This window comes from Polypterus senegalus, chromosome 11 (genome assembly GCF_016835505.1).
Source record: "Polypterus senegalus isolate Bchr_013 chromosome 11, ASM1683550v1, whole genome shotgun sequence".
Lineage (NCBI taxonomy): Eukaryota > Metazoa > Chordata > Cladistia > Polypteriformes > Polypteridae > Polypterus > Polypterus senegalus.
This window is the reverse complement of record NC_053164.1, coordinates 115,616,366-115,637,196: the sequence shown is the minus strand read 5'-3', so window position 1 is coordinate 115,637,196 and position 20,831 is coordinate 115,616,366. Positions and strand designations below refer to the sequence as shown.

General features: G+C 36.7%; 1 protein-coding gene across 4 annotated transcripts in view; it reads right to left on the bottom strand.

Annotated features, from left to right (window-relative positions):
- Positions 1-17,367, bottom strand: part of yif1b (Yip1 interacting factor homolog B (S. cerevisiae)) — a 28,327-nt gene extending 10,960 nt beyond the window's left edge. For 2 of the 4 annotated variants that reach the window (XM_039769540.1, XM_039769542.1), the window contains exons 1-4: positions 17,110-17,367; positions 10,536-10,762; positions 8,255-8,359; positions 1,531-1,609 (exon numbers count right to left, since the gene is read on the bottom strand). In XM_039769540.1, the coding sequence (XP_039625474.1) occupies positions 1,531-1,609; positions 8,255-8,359; positions 10,536-10,762; positions 17,110-17,158 (460 nt within the window). In that variant the 5' untranslated portion in view covers positions 17,159-17,367. Of the gene's footprint in view, positions 1-1,530; positions 1,610-8,254; positions 8,360-10,535; positions 10,763-16,758; positions 17,075-17,109 lie in introns of those variants that run through there. The other 2 variants (XM_039769541.1, XM_039769543.1) reach the window with 2 other exon arrangements.
- Between the last annotated feature and the right edge of the window lie 3,464 nt (positions 17,368-20,831).

Sequence of the window (20,831 nt, the reverse complement as noted above, 5' to 3'; positions counted from 1 at the left end):
AGTTCTTAAGTATTTTTCGTTCTTTAAGTAAAAACACACTTTCATTGAAATAATTTTCCCTTTTCAAGAATAACAACATACAGTGCATTTAATAAAACAGATTCACCATTCATCATCAGTGTTAAACACAGTATTAAAATTACCCTTAAAAGATAAGCATGGAAACAGTATTTCCAAATATATACACTTTAAGTGTTTAACACTGGGAATTTTGCCATATTGTTTTAACATTTGATCATTAATAAATGATAGAATAATAGCCCTAATTAAAAATTAAGGCACCTAGTTCATCTATATAAGAAAAGTTTGCAAAAACCTGGACATTGACACAAACTGATGAACACACACAAGTCTGGTCATCAATAGAAAACAAATCGTGCTGTACTTCTTTGTATTCCCTCCTTTGTACCTCTTTAAATACAAATTATCATTAATATACCAATAATCTAATTGTCCATCACTCTGAACATGGAACCAATGTACAAAGCACTTTAGGGCAGAGACGTTTTTATCTGTTGCACTTCTCTATGATAATCACTTTTTTTTTCTACCCTCTCAAACCTACCCAGTATTCAATCTTTGGAAAATGTCTGGGATTAAAACAATTTGATAATTGTATGTAGTTAAGCTCTTATGAACAATTAGGCTTCAAATTTAACTGCCCAACACTTTGCTACAAGGAAAACACCCAATTTTCCACATCTCCCACCCATTTCTATTGCAGAAGAAAAATTAATCAGTCTCAAAGATTTAGAAAGCATCTCAATAATATATAAAAAACATTTTAAAGTCTCATCTTTTCAAAGATCCCGGGGTACGCTGGGGAAAGGATCTTACATTTACAGTAATCAAAAAAGGAGTGGAAGGCAGCCATTCACAATCCAGGACAAGATTCGACCTGTGAATGTTTCAGTCTTGCTCCGGCATCACCAGGCCACGTGTTTCAGAGAAAAATGTTTGAGTGCCTATCAGACAGTGTTGGTGTCACAACCTCTTCTAATCCACTAAGAGCCGCTTGGTGTATTCCTAAACTGGCTTAAAGTGGATATGGACAACTTCATTGTGATTGCCTATACTACATTAGTAGTATGCAGACTTATCTTGCTCAGCTGGGAGAGCCCCAACCCACCTTTTATATGTCAGTGGGTAACTGATGCTCTATGGTATCTGAAATTGGAAAAAAATTAACTTCTCACTTAGAGGGACTGTTCAAAACCTTTTTAAAATATGTCAAGATCTAATTAATAACATTTAGAATAAGCATTTGTAAAGGGGAAAAAGAACATTCTCCCTGCTGTGTTGTTTTTGAAGATTTGATACTGCTGTTGGCGCTCCTTTCTATCAGGTGGAAGCTGAATTCTGTTTTGTAAAGTTCGACTTGATTGTATTCAATGTTGTTATCTTCTTTGCAGAATAAGTTAGGCTTTATTATATGGAATGTTATCTTCAAATAAAATAAAAAAAAAAATTTAAAAAACTGCAATTAAGAGACGTAAGCTGTTCGATGCAGCATTTCTGATGCAGTCTTACCTGGAATATAGAGGTCAGGTGCATTAATGTCAAATCTAGGTGCTACTGGTGTGTCTTGCTGGTACCTTACTTCCCAGTTCTACAAAAGGTAACAAAAAATCAGTTCAAATTATTTTATCTTTCTATATATTATGTACAACAAAAAATCTAATTTAAGTTTTGAAGGGATCCAGAGTTAAGTTTTTTCATAAATTTGTAGCTAAAAAAATATTTAGTAACAAAAGATTTGTGTGAACAACGACTGAATCATCCAATCATTTCTCATATTTTACTCAGAAAATCCAGAGTAAAATACATAAAAAAATAGAATTTTTGCAGGTAACAATTGTAGTATATTGTCACATGTATATAGTACAGTGAAAGATGGGTGACATGAAAATTGGAGATGAGCCAAACTACAAATACATTTAGGTCCATACATATTTGGACAGAGACAACTTTTTTCTAATTTTGGTTCTGTACATTACCACAATGAATTTTAAATGAAACAACTCAGATGCAGTTGAAGTGCAGAGTTTCAGCTCTAATTCAGTGGGTTGAACAAAAAGATTGCATTAAAAATGTGAGGCAACTAAAGCATTTTTTAACATAATCCCTTCTTTTCAGGGGCTCAAAAGTAATTGGACAATTGACTTAAAGGCTATTTCATGGGCAGGTGTGGGCAAGTCCGTCGTTATGTCATTATCAATTAAGCAGATAAAAGGCCTGGAGTTGATTTGAGGTGTGGTGCTTGCATATGGAAGATTTTGCTGTGAACAGACAACATGTGGTCAAAGAAGCTCTCCATGCAGGTAAAAGAAGCCATCCTTAAGCTGTGAAAACAGAAAAAACCCATCCAAGAAATTGCTACAATATTACGAGTGGCAAAATCAACAGTTTGGTACATCCTGAGAAAGAAAGCAAGCACTGGTGAACTCAACAACGCAAAAAGATCTGGACGTCCATGGAAGACAGCAATGGTGTATGATCGCAGAATCATTTCCAGGGTGAAGAGAAACCCCTTCACAACAGCCAACCAAGTGAACAACACTCTCCAGGGGGTAGGTTGCATCGATATCCAAGTCTACCGTAAAGAGAAGACTGCATGAAAGTAAATACAGAGGGTGCACTGCAAGGTGCAAGCCACTCATAAGCCTCAAGAATAGAAAGGCTAGATTGGACTTTGCTAAAGAACATCTAAAAAAGCCAGCAGAGTTCTGGAAAAACATTCTTTGGACAGATGAAACCAAGATCAACCTCTACCAGAATGATGGCAAGGAAAAAGTATGGAGAAGGTGTGGAACAGCTCATTATCCAAAGCATACCACATCATCTGTAAAACACGGTGGAGGCAGTGTGATGGCTTGGGCGTGCATGGCTGCCAGTGGCACTGGGACACTAGTGTTTATTGATGATGTGACACAGGACAGAAGCAGCCGAATGAATTCTGAGGTGTTCAGAGACATACTGTTTGCTCAAATCCAGCAAAATGCAGTCAAATTGATTGGGCGGCGTTTCACGATACAGATGGACAATGACCCAAAACATACAGCCAAAGCAACCCAGGAGTTTATTAAAGCAAAGAAGTGGAAAATTCTTGAATGGCCAAGTCAGTCACCTGATCTTAACCCAATTGAGCATGCATTTCACTTGTTGAAGACTAAACTTCGGACAGAAAGGTCCACAAACAGCCAGCAACAGAAAGCCACTTGCAGTAAAGGCCTGGCAGAGCATTAAAAAGGAGGAAACCCGGCATCTGTTGATGCCCATGAGTTCAAGACTTCAGGCTGTCATTGCCAGCAAAGGGTTTTCAACCAAGTATTAGAAATGAACATTTTTTTCCAGTTATTTAATTTGTCCAATTACTTTTGAGTCCCTGAAATGAAGGGATTGTGTTAAAAAAATACTTTAGTTGACTCACATTTTTATGCACTTGTTTTGTTCACCCCACTGAATTAAAGCTGAAAGTCTGCACTTCAACTGCATCTGAGTTGTTTCATTTAAAATTCATTCTGGTAATGTACAGCACCAAAATTAGAAAAAAAGTTGTCGCTGTCAAAATATTTATGGACCTAACTGTACTCCACTATAATAAAAATCTGAAAATTAAGTTTATTAATATAGATTATCTGAATCTAATAAATAAGAAAATAAAGAAAAAAAACACAGGTGTGCTTAGCGTTCTTGCAATTTACTTGCTTAACATGTCAGGTCATTTGACACTTGCTGTCTTTTCAGTAAGGTGCAAAACATTTAAGACTTCAAAGCACATAAAAGTAGTTATTAGAAAACAATTCACATTCAAAAACTCTTATAATAGTTTTCATTTAACTATTTTGTTTATTACCTTAAAATTCAATAAAAAAATTAAAAACATACCTTTTATTTCTTATTAGTTGTACTTAAGGATAAATGAAGGCACAATATTTACATTTATAACATTATTAATAACTATTAATATAAGACAGCAGCCCTTAAGAAATTTGTAAATTGTTACTAATTATGATATTATAATTTCCTTTCTCCTTGGACAATAAAATTATCCTCATGGACAATATTATAATGTAATGCAATTTTTATGCAGGTCAGATAACTGAAGCCTGCTCCGCCATCAAGTAGGAAAAATCTGTATTTAGGGAGGGGTAATATGGGAAATAAGACTCTTCCAGGTCCTAATTTAACTATACATTTTTTTTGCAATTATGCAACATTTGGAAACTCAGAAAACAATAATCCATAAAAACAACAAAATGTTAGTCTCCACCTGTGTTTATTTTTAATACTGTAGTCTTATTATGTTTGTTTAGGTAATATCATAATCTCAGTGGTTACAACTGTATAACGTCCCAAAGTCCTGGTTCCTGGATTAATGTTTCTCCATATTGTACATGTTAAGCTATGTTTGGCTATCAACAGCAATAAATCTCTTTTGAACTCTAAATAAATTGTATATAATGGTAAAATATATAGATATGCACTGTATATCAGGCAGATGTTTACAGAATATAAACAAAAGTTTTTGGTAGATTTTGAAATCATGCACCTCATTCACCATTTTCAGATCTATCAACTGTTTACATAGAATATAATGATCTAGTATGCTGGAGTATAGTATTTGGTGGATGCCTTACCATATTAATGAATTTTCTTTTAAAAAATACCTTTTAAAATTTGTATGTGTGTAGTTGTTATATGATTAACTATGCTGAGTAACATTTCTACACAATTTTTAAATACCTACTGTACTAGTTGCACAACTCACTTAAAGAAAAAAAAAATGTACTACGTTTTACATACAGCATGAATCTCACCTCGCGGTAAGCAATGATATTGCCAACAGTGGAGCAACTACTTAGCAGGATCAGAAGTATTACAACTTTTTTCAAACACAACACCATAGGCAGCCACCAAACACAAACAAGACTTGCTCCAGCTATGGAAACACAGGTTAATCACAGACACGGAAGGTTACAAGGCAGAACAGCTTTTATGATTGAAAGATTTTAAGAAGAACGCTACTTCCAAACGAGGGCAGAAAGGGTAAAGAGGATATATTCATATTGAGTGACGTTGACATCACATATACCAAGGAATTTCTCAAGGTACTCAAGTTAATGAAGGATGCCACCTTGGTGATGTCAGAAGAGAGCATGCCCACTCTGTCTATCACTGCACCACTTTATGCCAAGCTTGACATGAACACAGAAGAAAGTTTGGTTGACATACAGTGAAGAACATCAAGGCTGCCATAGCATAAGAACTGAGAAAGAGATATGCCAGAGGGATATACATCTCTTGGTCCTAGGTTTAAAGATCTACCCATTCTCTTTCTAAAGCAGAGATTAATGAGACCTACTCCAAAATGACTGGTGTTGTGGTGGCTGCTATAAAGAAGCAACAGAATGCAAGTAAATAATAAATTAGACTTTCTGTTTTTATTACATGCATTAAAAGGTTGTAAGTGTATAAACCACAGTAAATAAATTACAAATTAAAGATATTAATGACCATTTATATTTAACAGTTGTACTTGGATAATTATGGACAAAAGTATAACTATTAAATACGATGAATTTGGGCTCAGATGTGTTGTGTCAGTTAATGTAAATTTACTGTAAAATTAATTTTGATTTACTTTATTAAACCCCAAGGGAAAATGGACTTTTTGCATGACCTTTGGGAGTCAGAGCGCAGGGTCAGACATTGTACAGCACCCCTGGAGCAATTTTCAAGTTAACGGCCTTGCTCAAACTGTTGTGGAAAAGATGATGGTGGCAAAATTAGATGCCACCATGAAAAATCATCTCTATTCTCTGCAGAAGGTGCCTTCTTGAAGAACTTTCATCCACAGGCTCATTCCACCACAGTGTGCTAAAAAGCATCTCTGGGGATCTTTTCTGTCTGCTGCCATGAGCCAATTCAGTGCTTCCTCCCTACGCCACAAACAAAACGCTGAAACTCTGAGTTAATTATAAAATTCCGCACAATATGCATTATTTATTTATTGATTGACTGATTGTATCATTTGTTGTATGAGGGTGATCACCCACGTAACTATGAGAATGCCTCTGCCACCACCACCCATGAAGAGACCAAAGAGTTCATGTGCACTGGTGGGCTTGCTTGGAGCTACATTTACCTCTGCCAAAGGCAATGCTGCACCAAAATCTGAACATAATCCTGCTGTAGCTGACATTAAAGGTTTAGAGAAGAAACCCTTTTGTCACCCCCAAAAAATTCTCTCAGTTGATGGAAGGAACACAAACATAAATACCCTTAGCTATCCACAGTAGCAAAGCATTTCCGATTTATTCCTGGAACAAGCATCTCTATGGAGACACAGTTCTCTTCCACAGGAGACATTGTTACCAAGCAGAGAAGTGTCTTAAAAGATGGGCATGTTGACCAACTATTCTTCCTCCACAAAAACCATAACATTAAAAAATAGGCACTAACATACATAAAAACTAATGTAACAATTAATATACAATTTAAAAGGATCTGAGACTGTTCCATATCTTTATATATTTTTGGTTACATTCGTTTAACATTTTCTTTTGGAATCCTGCAAGTATTTTTTATATTTCATCGATATAAGCAGATGTAATTCTATTTCGATTTCACAATAAATAGTGTTATGAAATTAGATTTTACTGGGACTATGCATTTTCCTTTATTAACTACACAAGACTGAGAAATAAATAACTGGTATACATTATACTACAACAGAATGTGAACCTTTAAAGCAGGATCTAAAATATGTACTGTCTGCCTCTCTCTGTACATACATATAAAAAACACTTTATATTTTTTATGTTCTTAATTTGTATTCCTAAAGAATCCTGCAAGCCTATCGCTTATTTTTTACTGATATATAAAATTGTCAATTGGTATGATGTTGGATGTTACAGGGACTATGCATTTTCTTTTATTAGCTGCTTGAGAAATTAGAAACTGGCACACAGTGAATCTTTAAAGCAGAATCTAAAACACAACCACTTTAATTTTATTTTTTACCGATACAGGGAAATAATTCCTTTGCTCAGACTTCATAAAAAGTAGTTCTATGTTGTTTAATGTTACAAGAAGTGTGATGAAGGCAAATGCAGATACCATTGTTCTGAACGCATAATAAAGTAGACTTTCTTTACTCAGATTTTATGCATGTGGTGGCGTGTTCTTTATCTTATAGGTTTTCCTAAAATTTGATTTAAAAAATTATTGTATTACATTACATTGAATCATAACCCCTATATAATAACGTGCATCATATTGCCAGATTCTTGCCAATAAACAGTCCTAGGTTTTATATATATATACAGGGTGAGATTCATGCCGAGTGGCATTCTTCGTGTCCCAGTGAAGAGTATACATAAGCGTTTCATTGTACTTTGTACTAATAACAATAACAAGTGAACTAAAATGAATATGCTGCATTGCATTTTTAATAAAAGTCTTAAATCGCTTTTTCTGAGAATACGATTTTGAGTGAGTAAACTCACTGATACTGATACCAATCAATCCATAAATTCACATGGAAAATGTGCAAATTTCATGCATACCCAGGTGCTGTGAAGCAGGAATGATAGCTTTGTACTACCACATTGCCTATACTATAGCATCTGTACTAAACATACAAAACTTTAACCTGATTTAACTAAATGTATGCCTAAAAAGTCTGTTCAGTTGTTGTCACGTGCTATACATGTACTCAAGCTTTCTCTCATTAGACCACTAAATCACATGTCTGCATGTTGATACCATCGGCAATGAAATAACAAAATAAGTTGCTGTTTTGTGAAAAACTAAGTGAAGGTAAAAGTGACTTTTTCAGTTATTTTGATTAGTTGTCTATAGAACAGTGACAGTAATTCATATTTGACCATTGACATTCAATATCAATGTTAATAACAGTGCTTGGTAATGACTTTTTGAGGTAAATCCATGTCCATGGCACTATTTTGCAACATGTGTGTAATCTCAAGACACAGATCCACACTTTACAAAAAATTTTTGGCTTGAAAAACTGAAGTATTTGTTAAATTGCAATGCTTTATCTCCCCCACATTGGGACCTTGGTTCCTATCAGCTGCACTATAAAAGTCAAAAGCAGGCTAACTATTTTTTAAGTATGTAAAATATGCTTCACTTTAGAATACAATTTCATGTAGTAAATGACGATGAAACAACTTTGACTTGGAAAAATACAGAACTTATCCTTTAAGACCTACTATGGGAATCTTACCTCATGCATGTATGGGAAGACCAGCAATCCAAGTTTCTTCCCCACATACATTGTATCCACAGCAAAGTAGTATTTCAGTTTGGAGATGGGGATGAACTGGTACAACTGAAAAATTAAAAAACATAAATTCACATGAAGGAAAAAAAAAAATGTATTGCAGTTGTGCTTGAAAGTTTGGGAACCCTTCAGAATTTTCTATATTTCTACATAAATATGACCTAAAGCATCATCAGATTTTCACTCAAGTCCTAAAAGTAGATAAAGAGAACCCAGTTAAACAAATGAGAAAAAATATTATACTTCTTGTTGATTTATTAATGAAAATGATTGAATATTACATATTTGTGAGTGGAAAAAGTATGTGAACTTTTGTTTTCAGTATCTGGTGCGACTCCCCTTTGCAGCAATAACTGCAACTAAACGTTTCCGGTAACGTTTGATCACTCCTGCACACCGGCTTGGAGGAATCTTAGCCCATTCCTCCATACAGAACAGCTTTAATCTGGGATGTTGGTGGGTTTCCTCACATTAACTGCTCGCTTCAGGTCCTTCCACAACATTTCGATTGGATTAAGGTCAGGTCTTTGACTTGGCTATTCCAAAACATTAACTTTATTCTTCTTTAACCATTCTTTGGTAGAACGACTTGTGTGCTTAGGGTCGTTGTCTTGCTGCATGACCCACCTTCTCTTGAGATTCACTTCATGGCCAGATGTCCTGACATTTTCCTTTAGAATTCTCTGATATTATTCAGAATTCATTGTTCCATCAATGAAGGAAAGCCGTCCTGTCTCAGATGCAGCAAAACAGGCCCAAACCATGATACTACCACCACCATGTTTCACAGATGGGATAAAGTTCTTATGCTGGAATGCAGTGTTTTCCTTTCTCCAAACATAACGTTTTTCATTGAAACCAAAAATTTCTACTTTGGTCTCATCCGTCCACAAAACATTCTTCCAATAGCCTTCTGGTTTGTCCACATGATCTTTAGCAAACTGCAGATGAGCAGCAATGTTTTTTTTTTGGAGAGCAGCGGCTTTCTCCTTGCAACCCTGCCATGCACACCATTGAGGTTCAGTGTTCTCCTGATGGTGGACTCATGAACATGAACATTAGCCAATGTGAGAGAGGCCATCAGTTGCTTAGAAGTTACCCTGGGGTCCTTTGTGATCTCGCGGACTATTACACGCCTTGCTCTTGGAGTGATCTTTGTTGGTCGACCACTCCTGGGGAGGGTAACAATGGTCTTGAATTTCCTCCATTTGTACACAGTCTATCTGACTGTGGATTGGTGGAGTCCACACTCTGTAGAGATGGTTTTGTAACCTTTTCCAGCCTGATGAGCATCAACAAGTCTTTTTCTGAGGTCCTCAGAAATCTCCTCTGTTCGTGCCATGATACACTTCCACAAACATGTGTTGTGAAGAGCAGACTTTGATAGATCCCTGTTCTTTAAATAACACAGGGTGCCCACTCACACCTGATTGTGATCCCATTGATTGAAAATACCAGACTCTAATTTATTTCACCTTCAAACTAACTGCTAATCCTAGAGGTTCACATACTTTTGCCACTCACAAATATGTAATATTCAATCATTTTCTTTAATAAATAAATGACCAAGTATAATATTTTTGTCTCATTTGTTTAACTGGTTTCTCTTTATCTACTTTTAGGACTTGAGTGAAAATCTGATGATGTTTAGGTCATATTTATGCAGAAATATAGAAAATTCTAAAGGATTCACAAACTTTCAAGCACAACATTAAACAATACAAATCATCAACCATGTATAGCAAATTATAAGGATATACTAAAGGTATATTCTATTTGCTGCTAATACTATTAACAGATGACTGATGTCCATAATAAACAGCATTATTACAATTTTTTTTTTGTATTCAGGATAAAAGTTATCAAATGAAATACCATAAATATTATTGAACATCCATCCATTATCCAACCCGCTATATCCTAACTACAGGGTCACGAGGGTCTGCTGGAGCCAATCCCAGCCAACACAGGGCGCAAGGCAGGAAACAAACCCCGGGCAGAGTGCCAGCCGACCGCAAGGCTATTATTGAATATTCTAACTGAAACTTTATATCTACCATTACACACAGGAAAAAACTCTTCCTTTAATGGAGAATCCAGGTGGAATTCAAATCATACCATTTTCTAAGCCCACTTAACCCAGAGCAGGGTCGCAGGAGGTGCAAATGGAAACCAAAAAATGTAAATATAAACTTCTAATTCTCGCGTCCAGCAATTCACTTACTCTCTTATCAACCATATCTTTTCCTTGGGTGGCAAGACTGCTTCCATAAGCCATAGCCAGATTAGACATTGGATCTGACAGCAAAGACTGAGCTGTAAAGCCAGCACTCTGTGTTTCACTAGCTCTATATTCCATTCCTGGCGAACCAGAACTGGTACTTGTGTCTTCAAATAGCTGGCTTGGGTCAGTCATGTCTGCTGCCGAGCCCCGCATCCGCATTCTAGGAGCTGTAATTAAAGCAATAAAAAAGTGATTACAATTAATCACAACTGCAGCAGTCTGTTGATAGACCAATCCAGGAAATCAGTTAGTGAAAAAGCATACCATTATTTATCTAAGGAAGCAACATTACCATGGCATAGACTTATGAAGAAAGAATGGAAGGATAGTGTATCTACTGATTTGCTGCAGCTGCTTTTCCAGTGTAGTTTCATGCAGAGGTACATTTTATCTCAGTGGCAATGTGCACAAGACAGGAAAAATATCTGCATATCACCCGTATCTTAAAAAGAGTACACTGATAAACTCCGGTCAAAATAGTAATGCAGGTTCTTAACAAGTAGCATTAGCTAAATGTATTATTAGAACAGAATATATTGCAACTATGTACAGATATTTCTTTTTTTTTTTTTTTTTACAGTTGAACCGAACTAGCAAAAATCATGATTTAAAGTCCAGTATCTTTGTCTTATAAGATGGAGGTTAACTTTTTGATTTATCAATAAACTTCTCTATTGGAATATAAGCTTTTTTGATATTCTTATGAGTGATAAGTTATTAGCTGAAAACTTTAAGGTTTAAAAGGAGCCATTGCACTGTGATTGGTTTAATTAGTACAGAACAAAAACACACTTGCTTGAACCAGTCAAAAGTCATCTAAGTCATCTAACATGACACATTAACCACAGTTTTGTAGGCACCGAGAAGAACAGAAACATTTTAGCCTGCCAAAGGACACAAGCAGGCTTAACAGAAGGTTCAAGAACACAGGTTTTGTCTAGCCAGGATTGCTCCGGACGTATATGGACAGGATAAGGAAAGGATGTTGGTCCTTAAGCTAAACATACTATTGGTCCAAGGGGAATAATAAAGAAGAAAAGACCAACTTGCATATCAGGGCACACCAGCAGTTACTTGTCTCCGCCCTTCCATCAACATCCATTTAGGGGCTAGAACACATTGACGACCTACCACCTCAGAAGCACAATGCAAGACAGAAAGAGACAACTGACACCTGGGCTCTTTGGGTGCTCCACCCAGGTCATACGGTTGTTACATCCAATATCACTTTGCTTTTGTTTTATGTACAGGTACATTCAGAATGTGAATGTATATACATATAATAATAATAATAATAATAATAATAATAATAATAATTCATATATGGGAGTTTGCCCAACCAGTCTACATGTGTTTTGTGGACTTGGAAAAGGCGTTCGACCGTGTCCCTCGGGGAAACCTGTGGGAGGTGCTCCGGGAGTATGGTGTACCAGACCCCCTGATAAGGGCTGTTCGGTCTCTGTACAACTGGTGTCAGAGCTTGGTCCGCATTGCCGGCAGTAAGTTGAGCCCGTTTCCAGTGAAAGTTGGACTCCGCCAGGGCTGCCCTTTGTCACCGATTCTGTTCATAACTTTTATGGACAGAATTTCTAGGCGCAGCCAGGGTGTTGAAGGGTCCGGTTTGGTGGACTCAGGATTGGGTCACTGCTTTTTGCAGATGATGTTGTCCTGTTTGCTTCATCAGGCTGTGATCTTCAGCTCTCTCTGGATCGGTTTGCAGCTGAGTGTGAAGCGGCTGGGATGAGAATCAGCACCTCCAAATCCGAGACCACGGTCCTCAGCCGGAAAAGGGTGGAGTGCCCTCTCAGGGTTGGGGGAGAGACCCTGCCCCAAGTGGAGGAGTTCAAGTATCTCGGGGTCTTGTTCATGAGTGAGGGAAGAATGGAGCGTGAGATCGACAGGCGGATCGGTGCGGCATCCGCAGTGATGCGAGCTCTGCATCGGTCTGTCGTGGTGAAAAAGGAGCTGAGCCGTAATGCAAAGCTCTCAATTTACCAGTCGATCTACGCTCCTACCCTCACCTATGGTCATGAGCTATGGGTAGTGACCGAAAGAACGAGATCGCAAATACAAGCGGCTGAAATGAGTTTCCTCTGCAGGGTGTCTGGGCTTTCCCTTAAAGATAGGGTGAGAAGCTCAGTCATCCGGGTGGGGCTCAGAGTAGAGCCGCTGCTCCTCCGCATCGAGAGGAGTCAGATGAGGTGGCTCGGGCATCTGACCAGGATGCCTCCTGGACGCCTCACTGGTGAGGTGTTCCGGGCACGTCCAACCGGGAGGAGGCCCCGGGGAAGACCCAGGACACGATGGAGGGACTATTTCTCCCGGCTGGCCTCTGAACGCCTTGGGATTCTCCCGGAAGAGCTGGAAGAAGTGGCCGGGGAGAGGGAAGTCTGGGCCTCTCTGCTTAAGCTGCTGCCCCCGTGACCCGACCTCGGATAAGCAGAAAAGGATGGATGGATAATTCATTTATACCAATATTTAACCTAAATGAGTGAAATAAAAGTTTTAACTTGCTGTCTGCTTTACTGTATCTTACTGTCTGGGAACTAGAGGATTAATGAAAAGGGGAATAAGTAATTTCATCAGTCAAACCTGGTGTGGTTAGAGCTTGAGCACAACCAAACAGAGGGAGGCAGACAGCTGCAACCTGATATCTAAGCTGGTGAGTACTGTACAGCTATGAGAAGGTAATGTTTCAGTTTCAAAATATTTAACATTCAGAGGAGTAGGATCAACCCTTATGTCTCCTCTACAATAAAACAGTGTATTGCTTATCTCTATTTTAACTTATAATGACAATAAGAATATACAGAGTTTCAGTTTAGTCACTAAAGAGTAAACTAATACACTGCTAAAAAGTATTGATTACATCATCTTTAGACAAACTAACAAACGAGCAAACTAAAGTATAACATTTTTGTGGTTTACTCCCAATAAACTGTAATAAACTGATGTCACAAACAAATTATATATTATGACAGATTAAAAATCATCAACATTAAAGTATCAGTTCTACTCTTTGAAAAAAAATGTACTTTTGTAAATTATTTATGTCATATTTTTAAAAACTTGTCATTAGTTTAAACCCGATACAAAAGTTAATTAATATGTAGGAGATGACATTAAAACAAAATCATCAGTGCCTGCATCCATTTGTTTAACTCAAACAAATGAAAAATTTGCAAAATTTAACAATAATTATTTTTATTGTTACAAATGTAACAATTAAAAAATGATTGTTAAATGGGGAGAGAGTTATGCAAGTACCATATCATATACAGTGGGTCATAAAGCAGAGGATTTCCGTTAAGTGCTTCACAATAAATTGAGCATGTCAGATTATCCTCTTCCCTTCATATAACAATCAGGTTTAAGTGCATGTTTATTTATACAAAGTCAAAAACTTTATAAAACCAGGCTTGGATCATATTGGTTTTCTGAAATCTAATGCAAATGGTTAGCTATTATAATAAATACAGGCTAATGCATTCACACAATATGTCATTTTTCAAAAAAAGGCACAATAGAACAAGTAAATTATCACAGTCATATAGGTGAATTAGAAACATCTCCAAGATTTACAAACAGCATGGCAAATTTAAATCTGAAGTGAAATTTACATTAGTCTGGTATTAGGATCATAAAAAACCATGAGCAAAAAAGTCTTATTGCGGACTGAAGCGAATAGCTTCCTGGTAAGCACATAAACGTGACTTCTGTGAAGAAGAAGAAGGTAGTGCACAAGGGTAAATAGGAACACTCTCTAATTAAGCAGTTTGACCCTAAAAAGCCATCATACTAAATTTGCTTTTAACCGAGTTGTCAAGAGATGTCTGCAGAAAAATCAGTTCCATAACTACTCCTCAGCACAGAGTTAAAACCTTCTTAATTATGTATGTGTTGAGTATGGATGAGGAAAAAAAATATTGAGTGGGATCTTGGGATACGCACTGAGGGCAAGTCCAAAGGGGAATATTTGCAGTACATAGGATAGGCAATGCATTCTCGTTATTTTTAAAACTCCTTTGGGTCTACTAATGAAACCTTAAAAGTCAAAAACGTTTGTTATGCTTTTGTTTAAAATAGCTGCTTGCAAAAGAGCCACTTGCTTCTTTTTATTCTGGACATCTAATGTAATACACCTGTCAAGGGGAACTCAATACTCTAAAGTGCATTTTGTGAAATGCATTAAACTTTTTTTGGCAATAATTAATAACTACAAAAAATATATTTTAACGTTTTTTATTGGCCTTTTCTAACAACATTCCTTATTTATATTCAAATCTAACATTTGAAAGAAGACAGCAGTATTGTTTATAGGTATTACATATTAATTGATAAAGGAGGAATTTGTTTGACTTGCAACCTTAAAAATGCACTTTAGTCCATCCACCTCTCTGTCAATTGAAGCAACCAACTTCAGTCCAGTCCAATTTGGGGTCAATGTGAGTCAGCATGCTTCTAAGCATCATAAGACACTTGTCACCACAAAAAATGCCCACACATGCCTGGCTGATCTAGTGAATGTTCAAATATTTGGAATGTATGAAGAAACTGGAACAGCTGGTGTTTCAAACTATATCTTTGCAACACTAAGGTACACTAATGAAGGATTGCAATGTGTTTTATGTTTTTCCCTATATTGAATCACAAATGAAAAATGTTTTACTGAAATGATGTACATTTATTAAATCAAATTAATGAACATGTGTAGATTGTTTAAGAGTAGGAGAAAATTGCGAAACATAAACAAAAACGGGTTATAACAATTTGAAAAATACGCTGACTTATTCAACATACTTTGTGTATTTATAAAACAAAGGTCTTCAAGTAATTTTCACCTGACAATTCATAGAGCTGTCTCACTCATCTCATTCCACATATCATTTTTCAAAAACACTGTAGCGAAGATAGGTGATATCTGCAATAAAAGCAGTAATAAGGGGCATCACACTAGCACAGCTTGGGTGCATTGTTATACAAAACATTAACATAGTTTGTGGAAAATGTGCCTTTGTGTGTGCAAAATAGCATCCACATTGGTTTGGGTGGATCCCAGTGTGAGGGCTTCCACTCAAACTCTACATGCATGCTGTCTGGTCAAAACTGACCCTTCTAAAAGGGCTCAGAGTAGATCAAGCTGAGAGCGCACTCAGTGCTCCTGAGAAAGGAATCCAAAGATGGACAAGGTGAGTAATGTATGAATATAACAAATATTTGAATTATTGGTTATTTCACTTTCTATAAACCTGTAATTAGTTCAATAATAAGGCTAACTATTCAGGTTTATTATTTAATGCTTTATTTGTACAATGTTTTATTAATTTATTTAATGTTAAATACAGTACTGACCATGAAAAGGACACATGAAAAAAATATTAAATCCATTCATCCACTAGGTTAGGAGCTGGACTTGTCCAGTCTGCACTGGTCCCAAGAAGGGGACCAGCCTTGGGTGGAGTGATAGTTCACTGCAAGGATGCTCAAACCAGCCCAATCTGTAGCCACCAGTTGTATTAGCATGCAGGTCTTTGGGAGGTGGGAGGAATTCCAATTCAACCACACAAAAAACATGCAAACTCCACACAGTACCACGGTGAGGATTCAAACCCAAAGCTCTGGTGTAGTGAGGCACCATAAAAATACAAACCCCAGTGTGACGCCCTAACTGCATAAAAATGATCAGAAAATTATTTGTGCAATAGGCTGAAAGTACACACTGTATGAACGAAATACCAGACAATACTGTATACGACAAATGCGTCCTGATAACAAATTGAATAGTATTATTAGCACCCGTATATTTCATACAATTATACAGGATTCAAAATGGTTTGTACAACCTAATCATTTTATAAGACCATTAAATGTAACAATATCTAAACCGTTTCATTTTGAATTAATACATGCAACACAAACGTAAGAATAAGAACTGTTTCAAGTTCTGAAAGACAATTTAAAGGCTGACGCTCAAAAGAAACAACGCATCTAGAGGCAGGGATGATTTTTCACAAACTTAACTTACCACTGAAATCATTAGACAAAAACGAAAGCTCCCTTTAAATAAGGTTCACACAGTGTGATTACTTAATAAATTACCTACACCGCTTCGCTAGAAAGGACGCCACACAAATAGATCTTTAACCATAAAAAAATCACGCACCGCAGCACGTTTCCCTCAGTTTATCTTGCTTGTGATCACTGCGTCCATCTGTATTCACAATTTACCAGAGAATACGCCTAAATAAAGCAAAGGACATGTGATGTCTTCGTTCAGCCGTAAAGACTGCAGATTTCAAAGGCGAATGATATTCTTTCGGAAGGAAATCAGCAGTGGAAGAATCTGTTCGTAGTAGGACTCGTGTCAAAAATTCTCGCTGTATCCGGTCGAATCTAACTGACGGGTGGTGGACTTTACACAATCTCTCTTATTATTCTAATGACAAAACAGGTACAGTTGAGCAATCCAAAATCTGAACGCTGTCTGAAAAATATAAAAAAATGACTGACGTACGTAACTTACGCTGTCTAAAACCGCTGGGAGTCGCGAAGCTGTGGTCCATGTTTCCCGGTTGACAAAACAAAAGGAAGAATTCCGATCAATAAATTACAATATTATAAACGTTGCTGATTAAAACATAATTTAATAACTTTGGTAATTATGCGACATCAATTCGCCATTCAAATTAGAGGCCCTGCCTCTTTAAAAACAGAAACTCGTTGTCAATCATTAAAACGAATGGGAAAAGTCGAACTGCCACTCAAAGCGTTGAAAACGCTGTCCAATGAACGCCGTGGAACATGCATACGTTTTGCGGCACCGGAATATGGAAAAGACCGCCCCATTCTTTGATAGCGTGGTGAGTATCCAATTACAACAGAAAACAAACACAGTGTGCTCACTTAGCCAATTCGAGAAAATGAAGGCGGGCAATCGGGGTTAGATTGACAAATACGACAATATGCTCCCAATCATTCGACCAATCAGTAGACGTGTATTGCGACAACGCCTCATACGTAATTTTAATGATGTGCTAGCGTTTTCAGAAGCTTTCCGCTTCCTGTTTAGCAGGGAGCGAAATTTAACTGCCTGATGTGGACTTTGAGTGGTTATCAGGCATAGTCAATCAGGAAGGAGTTTAGAGCGTAGTAAGATGGACGTTGACAGGATGTGTCCTGTGGTCGCTGCTGTTATTTAGTGTGAATTTAAATTGTGTTTATTTGTGTTACTGGATTAATTATCTGCACTGTCTTCTTTATACCAGCTGGAGTTCAGTACGTAAGGAGTTTGACCATTCAGTCCATCAAGCTTGTTTGTTTAGCACAGACATTTTTAAACTTTTTATCTGGGGACCCACATTAGAAAATCGGTGCCATATTGGGACCCAACCAGAAGATTATCATTATAACGACAGTGAAGTCATAAAAAGTCAAATAACAAAGAAATAAAAAAAAAGTTTTGTTTGCTTCCATGTGTTTTCTTACATGAATACTAGTAAAAGAGAGAAGCGGGATACAAACGTATTGTGAAAGTAGTACTCCATCTGTTCATTTTCCATCATTCAAAACAGGAATAAATTCCTAAGGTGTATCGCTGCTAATATAAATGCTTAGTGTAGGCTGTAGTAAAGTTGAGAGAAAAATTCTTCATGTGGGGCACAAAAATGTAATGATTTTTGGAAGGACAGAAGGAATGGCCATTTAATTTAGTCACTTTACACATTGCACCAGTTAAGGAATAGAGTAATTAAAAATGTAATTGATTACAGTTTTAAATAATTGTATTCTAATGAGCTCCACAATAACAATGCGTTTAACTAGAAAAGTTTGCAAATAATTTAATACACCATGATTTCCATTTTTAACAATTTAACCAAGTTATAAAATATAGCTAAATTATTCTTAAAAGATTTATGTACTATTTGTATTTTATACAAGTGATAGAATAGACCTTGCCGAATAATTCGGTGAAAAGTCCATTTTGTAGTGCTTTAACTCTAGCGACTGATATCGTGCTGAATGTCTACAGCTTGTCTTACCCTTTTAAAATATTTTTTGGTTTTCTTACTGTTCTCAGTTGTCTAACAAGCACATTCTTCACACTATTAATGTGAATGATGGATATTAATCAAATTACTTTTAAACAGTGTGAAGAGAAGGAATTCTTCTTTGCAAAGGCACATTAAACTTCATTCATAATCCTCTTTATATTTACATATTTTGATGAACTGTATGCCATAACAATAAATACACGATGAGGCTCCAGTTGTTCATGACTACTGAAGGTATATTTAGCTTACAACACTGCATGGCACTGTATATGTTCCTACTCAATTCACTCACCCTTCACGACACCCTGAAAATCGTCACATTCTTGTTCCACTCCCATTATTTTCGTCTCCACATTTCAATCCGGCACTGCAGTCACTTCACTTTACAAGCATGTCAGTGACAGACTCTCCTCTCTCCCCCTTTCGTATATGTATCTTTATTGCCACTCATCTCAGTTTGATTGTTTAATAGGTTGTGAAGTATGAGGTTGGGAATACGTGTTAAATTTTTGTGCCACCGTAACAAAAGGTTTCTGTGATGCGTCAATGGCATTGTTTCATGTACTCCTGCAATATATCCACAGTAAATAGCAGGTGGCATTGCAAATCAGTCGACAGAAAATTTGAACTTGATATTATATAACTACACAATCAGAGTTCCAAGTTGTGATGTTTCACCTTCCCACTTCAGTGTGTTGACTTCTTGTCAGAATATTCAGAAAAATGTGAGATTGCTGTTGATTTGTTATTTGGTCTGCCAAAAAAGGCAATTAAAGATAAATGGCATTTATTGTGGAAATAATGAGCAAAATAAATGTATTGAATATGTATAACTTCACTACAAATGCATTTCAACCCGACCAGCTTATATGTTTTATTTTAAACAATTAACTAAAGTGGAAGATCAGCATTACGTCACAACTCGAACAATTCCGGTAGGTTTGTTCTGTCCGAATTGTCCAAGTTATAATTCCAAGTTCAATGAGGGTTCACATGGTAATTCCGACCTGACATCTCAGATTTACCGTATATCTGATAGCACTTGAACCCAGCAAGATCAGCTAACAGAAAGAAACCATGGAGGTCTCTTTTTGCCAAGTGGCTCTACAGTGGGTGTTAGCATTATGACTACTTTCAATAAGCCAATGAGCTTATTTTATTATTATTATTATAGTATTTTATCCAGATACTTCTTAAAAGTTGTCAAAGTTTCTCTTTCAACTACATGTCTCTGTAGTTTGTTCCAGATTCCAACATCTCTGCATAAAGATGTGCTTCCTGACTTCAGAATTTAATGGAGCTAGAGAAGCAAACTCAAAGAAAACAATGGCAGCAGATAGGAGAATACAAATGAACACACATCCGCAAGAACAATACAACAACTTCAGGTAAGAATTGTCAGCTTTATTACCTTACTGTTTTGTGAAATCACTGGGTTGACATTACAGTACTTATTTAACAGAGGTGTTGTAGAAGAATATAATAATTAACCTCAAGATAACTGCTGTAGAAGCCCAAAGAGAGAGGTTTTAGACTGGCAGAAGACCTGCAAATAAAGAAATTGAAATGCTGGATGAGTTACTGACAGGAATAATGGAGAGCCAGCAACCTTTGAAGAACATACCAGATGATGACCATCTAGACAGTTCAGGTGGGGGATCACACACGCATACATTGAGCATGTGAGGACATTTCACTTTGATTTTCTTCCTCTCCTTTAAAACTTTTATTTGCTTCTGTGTCATCTGATATGAAACATCTCATGTAATCTGCATTTATTTCACTATATATGTGAATTTTTCTTGTTTCAAGGAAAAAGTCATATGGACAGAACTGAAGAGTTGCAAGGTGGTTTATCCTCAACATCCCCAGAAGCACAGGTGGCAGTGTCTGCCAGGAGTGGTCACCAGAAAAAAGACTCACTATCCATGACTATTGAATACAGTAATCCCTCCTCGAACACGGGGGTTGCGTTCCAGAACCCCCCGCGATAGATGAAAATCCGCGAAGTAGAAACCATATGTTTGTATGGTTAGTTTTATATATTTTAAGCCCTTATAAACTCTCCCACACTGTTAACATTATTAGAGCCCTCTAGACATGAAATAACACCCTTTAGTCAAAAGTTTAAACTGTGCTCCATGACAAGACAGAGATGACAGTTCTTTCTCACAATTAAAAGAAT